Genomic DNA, 11,228 nt, shown 5'->3' on the forward strand with positions numbered 1-11,228 from the left:
TAACTGTATTTACCTACAAATACTTAAAGATTGTTAGGCTAGAATAAAAGAATAACAAGACACGTTTTTACAGGAAACAGAGAAAAGTGTTTTTTAAGGTGGCCCTGAGAGGTCAAACGGACTGCAACTTAAGAAAACACCAGCAATAAGAAAAACACTGCAAAAGCACACAAAACACAACGATAATAGGAAAAACGACAACGGAAATTGGAAAAAACAAAACAGAAATAGGAAAAAAACAAAACAGAAATAGGAAAAAACAGATTTTTAAAAGCACAAGAGAAGTGTGTCTGGGGAGACAATAAACGGACGGACCAGTTGCAGGAACCCAAAACATGGTAGTTTTATCACGATTCATAAAATACTGATGACGGATTTTTAGGCTAATAGTTAGGCTAGCACACTTACCTCTCATCTTTTCTTTCCTCACAAAACCAATAGATCCTCCACTTCTTTTAATTGTCTCCCAGCGCAATTCTTAGCATGTTTTGGTTCCTACAACTGGTCCGTCGGGTTATTGTCTCCCCAGAAACACTTCCCTTGTGCTTTTGGAAATCTGTTTTTTCCTATTTCTGTTTTCTTTTTTCCTATTTCCATTGTCGTTTTTCCTATTTCCATTGTGTTTGGATGCTTTTGCTGCGTCTTTCTTTTTGCTGGTGTTTTCTTAAGTTGCAGTCCGTTTGGCCTCTCAGGGCCACTGTAGTTTTTGATCTTGTTTTGTAGATTCTGTAGAATTATTTTTAAATTGTGAAACTTTTTCCCCACGCAGTCTTTTATTAAATGATTCATCCTATCCACAGTATGTCTTCATGAAAGACTGACCTGCTGCTAATAAACCCATACAGCTGTGAGATGTTCGATCAGGTCGACCAGCGCGTTGAAACGATTCGCAAAAGATTCCGATTTTGTGGAAACAGAGTTTTAGACAGTTCAGTGCCTGAGATGCAAGTGGGAGTTATTCGGTTATGTGCTTCCTGTCTCATAATGAATCACTCGAAAATAACTCCTCTTTATCTCATCAAATATGTATGCATCCTGAGTTTGGCTAGAGCTGCATTCAATTTCATTTTAACAGTTTGAGGTATCATTGCAAAAGCAAGGGTATGAGGTGAGAGGAAGTTCAGGGAGGATGTGTGGAGAAGAAATACTTTTTTGGCAGTTAATGGTCTCTGAGGAATACTACGCAAGGAGATCATTACATTAAGTGAGACATGGACAATAAATACAGAATTACTCCAAGTTGTTAGCAGAACCGCATGAAAGAAACTTACTTTGCTGATCTCCCCACAGACTCCAATTACCTGCGAAGAGATAAAGGAGTCGGAAAAACCAAATTAGGTTTGGGCCACAAATTAAACACACAAGCCGTCAACAAAACCAGGGTAAACAAACAAGGAGGATCGTTAGCCCTCAGAAATAATTGTTTTATGATGTAAATATGTGTGGAGAGAGTTTATAAGTGGCTGTGTGTGTGTGTGTGTGTGTGTGTGTGTGTGTGTGTGTGTGTGTGTGTGTGTGTGTGTGTGTGTTTGAGCAGAGAAAAACACAAGGTCTTTAGAAAAAACTGTTTTTAAGGCAGCTGGCCTCGATGCAGTTAGGTAACACACACATCTTCTTTCAACAAACACAAGCACCATGATGCAAACCAAACCCCTCTCTCCACAGGTCCATAGTATCCACACAGTTATGCACCTGCTCCCAGTGTCACCACTGCCAGACAGGCGGACAGACGTGGGAGTGTGTCTGACACCCCCCGTATGTCATCTCACATTCATCACGGATCTATCACCTGTAAGTCATTCTAGTGTTCAGGCAGGCATGCATTTGTGATTAATCTCATCGGCTCTCCTTCCTCTCGCCAGCTAACCTTTCCTTCATCTATTAGCTTCATTTCAACCTCCTGTCTACGCCTCTTCTCAGTAAGCTGAGGAGCCAGAGGAGAGGGAGTGGGGAGAGGAAACACAGGAGGCATAAAAAGGGCACAGCAGGATTGGGCGCAGGAGGAGGTAAATGCAGAAGAGGAGGCTGGCGGCACTCACAGCACTGTGTGGATGGTGCATGTAGTGGTCGCTCCTGCTCTTCCTGATAGGCGTACTGAGGCAAAGAAAAGCGACAACAACAGACGAATAAGGAAACAATACAAAGCAGAAAAAGTTGTGGTAATACAGTAAAGATTGTTCAGCAGAATAAAATTCTTACATCTTGATCTCTCATGGCATTAAGTTGTTCAAGTTTCTTCGCCCAGTATCTGGCCTCTTCCTCTGGGATGTCTGCAGAAATAGAAACACTTGAGATTCTCCATTTGGCACGTGAAATATTGGGCACTACGCTGTAAGACTTTGTGCTGATACTGTTTTCCCAAGGTTTAAAGTGAATTTTCTCAAGTATAACAAAGAGTAGGGCTGGCATTAGAGGGCCAGTTGTATTAGTAGTAGAAGTAGTAATAAAACTGTATCAGGCAACTACTAGAAAAGTACTAATAGGAATCATGAGACAGTCTTTAGAGTTCTAAAGTAGCAGCAGTACTAATACTAGTAACATTTTTTGAAAAAAGGAATTCAAATTAATACAAAATAAATTAAACGTTATTATTGACACAACACTGATAAATGTCAAACCTAGTGGCAGCTCAAAGCGTGTGTCGAGCAGCAGCCTATGAAAGGTCGGGTCTTTGGTTCCACAGATCTCGTTCTCAGCCATGATCACATTGGAGTCGAGGGTCAGCCACTGACCCGGTCCCTCCTGGAAAAGACAGAAGGACAAACATGACTGCAGCAACACTTACTGTGTGATCAATACGTATTTTGGCAACTCTGCCCTGGATCTAATTTGCTGTTTTCGTACAAATGACCAGTGCCATCAATCTTCTCATCTACGGCTTAATATGTGAGTTTGAGCATGCTAAATTCAGAAATGCTAGTAAGCATTGGCAATAAAACCAAAGGTCTGAGTCAGAAAGATGAATGTGGTGAACCTCATTGGACTGCCGTATGTTGCGCAGGGGGATCCATAAGGTGCCCACCATGGTGTCCCAGATCAGCCCCTTGTTCCACACCTCCACTGTGAGGCCCAGATCAAGGCGGTTTATTTCACTGCTCAGTAGAGATGGCGAGATAAGAAAAGGACAAGCAAACAGAAAAATGAGGAGGAATAAAAAAAGAAGTTAAATACAGAATACTGTCATGAGCTGAGTGGAGGCTTGGGCAGTTTACACAAGACTTTTAGCAGAAATACAGTTTATTCCTTGAGGAGCTGAATTTAATCTGGTGATGGATATGCACCATGATTCAATCTGCTCAGGGAAATGAGTCATTCAGCATGAAGATGGAAAAGCACAGGTGACAGTCAGCCAGGCTCCCGACAACATATAAGTGACTGCACAGACAGAAACTATCTATATTTATGTGTGATAAACAACAGTGAACTCAAAAGCTCATATACAGCTAACATTTGTAATGCAACTACGTATCTGGCTTGCAGGTTATCAGCTCACTATGCATCTCCCGTTACTGAACAGTGATGCTCCTAAGCTAGGTTTAAATGAAGAAAAAACCTAATAATGAGCGTAAAGTGCTTCCTTAAGAGATGAACAAATCTTCAGGTGACTTTGCTGGATGGTGTGCTGGCCCTGAAAGGTGAAAAGTAGAGGAAAGCCCTTCTTTAAAGATATTCCTTACATTTAATTTAGCAACATGACTGTAGCAGATGCAAAAACAATGGGAGTTTTTCTGTTGGATTGACATTCTGGAGTTTTAAGGTGTTAATGAAGCTTGAATGGGGAGAAACTTTCATGACTAGATGTGTGAAATCTGCTGGAGCAGAGCAAACAGCAGCAGAGGTGTTATTTCATCCCATCACTCATGAGTGGAAGGGAGGCAGAATGGCAGCAAAAAACAGAAACAAAAAAAAAACTGCGACACAAATGTTACAGCTGACTCCCACAGCACCCTGATAACATCAATTTCACTCCTCACGTGGGTGAAATTGGACATCACGCAGGTTAAAGACAGCTTCATATTAGATGCACCAGGTAATGTCTAGGTCAGTTCAGGGCTGCAGAGAAAACGGGTTTAGTTTCACTAATTAAGAATATGTTCACATTAAAAATGTCTTATGGAAATAAAACAATAGAGCTGATAGTTTAATAAGGTAATGCAGCTTTGACTCTTAAAGGGTTGTCTCAATTGCAACAGGCAGTTAAAAACATCAATGCCACAATACTGTCCTCGTTTCATGCATTCTTCTCTTTTCTTAAAGCTGAAACTCGTTTTATGACAATCTTGGTTGGAGACTTGGCTGTGCTATATTGGTAGCTGCTAAAGTAGCCACATGCCGGAGAGGTGTGGATAGTTTGCCTTACAACTTCAACTTCATTCCCTGGATTTTTTTTTTCATTGTCAGGACGAGAAGCACTCACAACATGAAGTCCTGCTCCCAACATGGCTGACTGCCACGGACAGCGATGGTTGTGCTCTTAACATTCTGCACCTTCAGGGTCACGTATGTGTTGAATTTCTCTGCAAAAGGGAACAGATTCAAACATCGGTCTCGATGACCCCAGTGTTTTACAATCAACAGCTTCACGCAGTACATCCGTGACACAACTCACCTTGTGGTCCATCAAGCTTGCCTTTTTTCACTGTGAACAAATTGAGAAAAGAAAAAGGAAATTAGCCTGTCACGTTTTTTTGTGTATTTTTTAAGAGATCATATTCCATCATCGGATCTCAAAGGCTTCATCCTGTGCTTACAGTGCGAGCCTCTGCCTCTAGCTCATGTGCATCAAAGTATGGTTGCTTGGTGACTGACAGTAGTCTGGCATTTTACAGAGAAAGTGTGGGGTCTACAACTAAACTTTGCTCTTTGAGCAGATGCCAGGCTCTCAATATGAAAGACTACATCCGTTCAGCAGGAGACATCAGGGTCTCTGAGTGACTTGTTGGATGGACAGATGGCCTGAACGATACCCGTGTGTTTTCCATCATGCCTGTCAACACAGGATGATGGATAAAACACTGAACAGTTCTGCGGTTTATCGTACACAACAGACAAATCGCTGCTGAGGTGCCACAGCCAGTTTCTTCACGCAGTGTCTACTGAGGTACCCAAATAACTTTTAAAACCACAGTGACGTCAAAAGCTTATTCATTATTCATTTAGTCTTGCACCCTGCCGATTCCCATCATCCCCATGTTCAAGAGTGAAGTATTAATATTCAGCGGACTGGTATTTAATCCCTGATGATTGCTTCTTTTCACTGACGTTAGGTTTAAAGAAATCTATCTAATGGTAATTCAGCAACATCCACGTGTGAACGGATGTAAAGAAGAATTTCTTTATATTGCACAGCCTACAGCCCGACTCACTAATATAGAGGAGGAAAGTAAATAGAAAAAAAAGGCAAAAAATACAGTTTCAAATATGATGATGACAAAGAAAGACACTAAGTCATTTTCTTAGTCAGTGACAGAGAGCAGGTGCGATAATCATTACTTACACTCTCATAACACACACACATATATATATATATATATATATATATATATATATATAGGGCCTTGAGGGTGGGCACGTTAACGGCGTCCAGTAGACGGTCTGTGTATTCAAACCTACCTCTGGCGCCGGTGCCCACCTCTCAATTTTAAATCCATGTAGACATTGAGGGTTCTCGGGAGGGGCCGTGCTAACACCTGCTGCTCTCTGGCAGCAACACCATGCTCTCCCTTGTTTTAAATACACTTTAGAGCAACACGCAGCAACACTACACTTGAGCGGGAGGAGGGAGGTATGGGGTCTTAACACACCCCCGTTCTCTGCTAGCCATCGGGGCGGGGGGGCTGGGAAGAGATGCTGGCTGTCTGATTGGCCTCCCTGCTGCTGCGGAGCCTGGGGCGGTCTGCTTGCCTCCACCCCGGAGGGAAGGGTAACATCTCTTGGGTCTGGGTGCCGTTTCCATCTCTGGGGGTGAGGATACCTGGACCCGGGGTATAGAGTATGTTTGGGGAGTGTAATTGTGTGTACATGTCCATTTACGTTTATTCCTACGTTGGGTGAGTGCTGAGTGTTTGTATATGTGTGCATGAGGGTGGGAATGCATGTCTGTGTCTGTGTGTGCCTGTTTGTCTGTGTCTATATGTCAGGTCGGGTCTTAGACTCCACCTCTCTGGGAACTCCCAGGCCCTCCAAAGTGTGGAGGCCTATCTCCCCTCACCACACTCCCTGCCGGTGACTGATGCCCTCAGGGGTCGGTGCATTGTTGGTTCTTGGTGTCCGGGGCTGGGCGCTCAGGTCATGTGCCAGCTCACTCCCGGTGGCTACTTGGCGGGGCCTGGCGCCTGCTGCTCGGTCAGGCCTCTTCCGGGGCGCGGGGGGCCCTCGGGCCTCCGGCCTCTGTGCCTGCGGCTCGGTTCACTCTGGCACAGCTGGCTGCCGGCGGAGCCGGCGGGCACGCCGGTGCAGCCCCCTCTAGCTTCTGCCCGGTGGCTACTGGGTGACCCCTCGTCTGGGGATCCTCAGCCCTTCCCATGAAGGTGGCACGGATGCCCCTCCGGTGGTCCTCCTTGGGCTCTTGCACTCTGGGGCCTCTGGATGTCTGGGGCCTGGATCTCCTCCATGCCTGCTTCATGCCCTGGGGGACGGGGCTATGGCTCTCTACATCCTCTAGCAGACCATTACATGGGGAAACCATTTGAATACAAGCGCGCCGATCCACACAGGTGTGCACATGGGTGTTCACTGTTCGTAGACTTAAATCACACCTTTCTTGGCTGCTACTTCAAAGCACATTGTGCGCTGTCTGTCCTACGTGCTGCACAACAACATTCAATATTTAGTATTTACTGCTGTTTACACTTAGCTAGATTAATGCGATGGTGTTGTGTATAGTATGTTGCTTTGTTTTGTTTTTTTTGCTTGTTTTCTATTCTTTTTCTCTCAACAGGTGATCCCGGAGATATTTTTTCTTTCTCCCTTTCCTATCCCTCACTCATGTCTGTCCCGTCTGTAACAACTGAAAATAAAATAAATAATAAAAACAAAGGTCGATCAAATGGACCAATACGGCAATGCCATGATGATCCATTTGGCAAAATAAATCCATTGGGTATCCTTGTTGGTCTTCAGACAACAATTCTGATGGCTAAAGAACCAAATGGGACAGGCGAAAAAAAAAAAAAAAAAAAAAAATCATTGTGGAAAAATTGGCTTCTAAAAATAGCATCACCCCAGGAAACCCCTGGGATCACTCTTATCACTTAAATATTATTCAGATTCAAGAAACCAGTGCCAGAGTAGGAAGTGTCGTGAAGCATGTGTTCTTAGCCAACATCAAAGTAAAGTCTTCTTCCTGATATTTTAGCTGCTGACAAGGCAGTCGTGCCAAAGGGGTGAGGAAGGTTCACTGCACTGAACATGCATTCGACAAAGACGAGTTCAAATGGGCACTTTGCTTTTAAGTAGGCAGTAATTGACAGATGCACCTTCGGCTGCACCCTTGCCAGCACTCTCTCTCTCTCTCTCTCACATATACAGTCCTCTCCTCACCAGCCATCGGTCCTCTCTCCCCCTCTCTCAGTCAATCACTCGCCCCTACAAGCTTCCCCTGCCATGTGGTGAGTGTGCACGTGTGTTCCCTTTCTATCTCTTTCTCTTGTGCTCCATTAATCTCTCTGTGGAGCCGGATGCAGGCAGAGTGAGCTGCATCCCCAACACTAAAAATAACCACTTCAGTGTGACAGGGGTGGGGGGGTGCTGGAAAGTGGAGAGGTGTGTGTGTGTAAGAGCTGGGGGAAGAGGGGTGGGGTGGTGGAGGGGTTACTTGCTCACAGGCATGAGACTAAACCAACACTGCTGTAGCTAGTTACTGCTGCGGTGTGGGTGAAAAATAAAGAGAGTTACATATTTTGTGCAAAACCTCCACAGAAAATGTTGAGTCGGTGCCACAGTGATTACAAGATTTCATTTTCTCTTTCTTCACTTGGGAAAATTGGACAAATACTTTTACTCGTGCCCTGGTTCAGAGGAGCTAAAGGGGCTTTTTATTTCTTTTTATTTCATCAGAGCCATTATACTGACACCAGCAACAGCAATATCAACCTGTAGTACTGCACAGAAGGAAATTACAAATATTATAATTAAAAAAGAAAAGAACACTGATTGAATGGTCATTCATTTAAAAAAAACAAACAGCTTGCAAGTCTAAAATAATTGGTGATCAAAGCTCATCCCTGTTTTCTAAATAATATTCAGTCACAGTGACCTCAGTGCAACTAGAAGTTGATGGTCTATTAATAATGTTAACTAGTAAATAAGGTCTAAGTAGTCACTAATGTCTACCACAGGCTTTCAAGGTGGCTATAATTGAACCAGTACTTAAAAGCTTTTACTTGAACCAGCCGTCTTAGCCTTTAGACCTACAAAAGAGTGGCTGTAAAACAGCGGGGCAATCATGTGCAGTATAATAGTATAACTGAAGAGTTTCAATCAGTTTGCAGAATTCATCTTAGCACTGAAGAAGCACTGGTGATGGTTACGAATGACCTTCTTAGGGCCGATGGCTGATAGTGGACTCATTTTTGTGTTTCTGCTGTTAGCCCTTTTTCTCTGTATCTATGAAGCGCCTTGAGGCGACATTTGTTGTGATTTGGCGCTATATAAATAAAATTGAATTGAATTGAATTGAATTGAATTTGATACAGTTGAGTGTAAGATTTTAAGAAATGTATATGTAAATGGGGAGTCTTGGAGTTCCACAGGGTTCTGTGCTGGGACCAATTCTATTTACATTATACCTGCCTCCCTTAAGCAATGCTAACAGAAAACACAGAATACATATTCATTGCTATGCAGATGATTTTCAGCTTTATTTATCTATGAAGCCAGATGACATTAAACTACATAAAGGGGTGGCTGCTCTGCAATTTTCTTCTCCCAAACCCAAAAAACTGAGGCTGCTATATTTGGTCCTAATAGCCTTAGAAACCAGAAACCAGTATCAGTCAGTATCTGGTCAGACACAATGTTTTAGGCAAAGGTATTAGTAAGTAACAATGTGATCATCAAAAATGCTGCAGTGAGACTGATGAGTGAGAGAGAGAGTGAGAGAGGGCTTATTTCTATTTTCTAGAATTGAATTTAGTAGGATTTTATAGTATCTTGAAGACTTCATAGCACAATATTATCCTTATAGAGTGATTCACTCTCAGACTGCAGGCTTACTTGTGGTTCCTAAAGTTTCTAAAAGTAGAATGGGAGGCTGAGCCTTCAGCTTTTTTCTGCCTTCTGTGGAACCAGCTCCCAGTTTGGATTCAGCAGAGACACCCTCTCTGCTTTAAAGGTTAGAATAAAACCTTGCCTTAATGTTTAAGCTGGATCGGGTGAATTAACCAACCTGTAGTTATGCTGTTATAAGTTTAGACAGCTGCAGCACTTCATGTGATACACCGAGCACTTCTTCTCCACTGACCTCTCTTTTAGTCCCCACGCGTTTATATATGCCTGCAGCATGTCATTAAATTTGTGTCTTCTCTCCTTTAGCCCATGGTTTTTCACCTGTCTCCCTCTGCTCTCTTTTTTTTCTCTTCCTCTTCACACCCCCACCCAGTCATGCTTTTGTCTTCCCACCGTTGCAAAGTGCTAGCTCATAGGTTGTTTGATTGCTGGGGTTTTCTCCAGAATACTATAGGGTCTTTATCTTACAGTAAACCTTACAGTATAATACCTGCAACAAGAATTAGAGTGCCATTATGCTAAATGCGTTGACAGAGCACAACTGCCAGTCAGCGGTTTAAAGATTATATATAGCATATACAGGAAAGAGTATCTACAGCCTAAGCATTGTTATCAACAGAATGTGAATGCTTCATTGTAACTGTTGCACATACTTCAATTAATAAAAAAATTGCCCTTCGCTGTCATCTTTTTTTGCTATGATTGCTCCTGATCTTTATTTACAGTACAGTAACATAGTAGTGTTTTTGAGACAGTAAAAGACAAATGTAGTCAAGGTTTGTATGGTGCTAAGTTATACAGTAATGCTAATGAGCGCATGTGCCATGGCTCACTCATTTATAGAGCTATAATGCCTGAATTTGCATCTTGCTACAAAGCGTGACAGTAAGGATGGCTGCCATCTACTTACTCAGCTTTTGTAGCACAGTCCATCATTTCACAGACCAGATCTAACATCATGAGACACACATCTCAGCAGGCAAACTGTGTGACTGCTGCAGTCCAGCATGACAGCCCATACTGTTCATCCCATAATTCTCTATTCTTCTCCCATCCACCATGAAAGGAAGAACATAGTATCAATATTAACCTAGCTGCAGGCCTATTACAGTGTGTTTAGAAGCTAATGAGAAAATGCCAGCAGAGACCTAAAATACCAATGGGGTTGCTATGCCAACAAAGCTTCAGGACATAAAGGGACCACCAACGAGCCTGAATCTCAATCCTGACATCTGTGCAATCAGCTCCAGCACTGCTGTCAGCAGCAAAGCGGCCTCTTTGCAAACACTAAGAGCCTGTTCTAACCTCTTGTTAAATCTCAGCAAGACGCTTGAGGAAATCCCGTTTTTCATCTTTTCTTCACTAACCCTTAAAACACAAAACTTATCAAGCCTTTCAGAATTGGAAATGCACCAAAACTCTGGAGAGATTCTCTGCATAGCACATATTTGATCCTAAGCATTAGAAGTATTAAATAGTTATTAAAAAAAATATTTGTAATAACAGGAAAACTCATATCAATTCAGCGAGAAGTAAAAGGAGCAGCAGTATCCAGGAAGTGGCTCACGACAGGCAGAGATGTGCACAGTTTCAGCATGCATTCAAATAGATAGATATTAGATTACATAAACTTGTGGTTCTCCCACAGCTGTAGCTGCAATTATAATGCCATCTCTAAAGAAGCCAGTTCTTTGGATATGTTATAAAGACATTGTTGTAAAAAACATGAGAAAGTTTTTGTTGTTGGGAGGGAAAGCAGAAAAACTTTTAAAAACTCTTAGGAAAATGTCATTTTAAGCACAAATCTCCTCACACAACACATAAACTTTGAGTTCCTTATGTAGGGGGAAAAGGAAGTGCTCACCCCCAAATTCACTACTACATGGGTAAATTTGTATTTACGAACAAGGGATTTACATTTTTACAGTTAAAAAAAAGAAATAATGTATTAATAAATGAAGATCTGAAGTCCTTTCCTCATACAAAATGCCTGAAATGAA

The 11,228-nt window shown here is 42.5% G+C and overlaps 1 protein-coding gene across 1 annotated transcript in view; it reads right to left on the minus strand.

The window, feature by feature from the left end:
* unc13a (unc-13 homolog A (C. elegans)) overlaps positions 1-11,228 on the minus strand; it is a 51,762-nt gene that overhangs the window by 34,198 nt on the left and 6,336 nt on the right. Inside the window, exons 2-8 of the mRNA XM_085150068.1 lie at positions 4,610-4,639; positions 4,418-4,517; positions 2,975-3,092; positions 2,619-2,742; positions 2,200-2,270; positions 2,040-2,094; positions 1,272-1,301 (exon numbers count right to left, since the gene is read on the minus strand). Of these exons, the coding sequence (XP_085006194.1) occupies positions 1,272-1,301; positions 2,040-2,094; positions 2,200-2,270; positions 2,619-2,742; positions 2,975-3,092; positions 4,418-4,517; positions 4,610-4,639 (528 nt within the window). The remainder of the gene's footprint in view (positions 1-1,271; positions 1,302-2,039; positions 2,095-2,199; positions 2,271-2,618; positions 2,743-2,974; positions 3,093-4,417; positions 4,518-4,609; positions 4,640-11,228) is intronic.

Source organism: Neolamprologus multifasciatus, chromosome 23, assembly GCF_963576455.1.
Source record: "Neolamprologus multifasciatus chromosome 23, fNeoMul1.2, whole genome shotgun sequence".
In the NCBI taxonomy this organism is placed as follows: Eukaryota; Metazoa; Chordata; class Actinopteri; order Cichliformes; family Cichlidae; genus Neolamprologus; species Neolamprologus multifasciatus.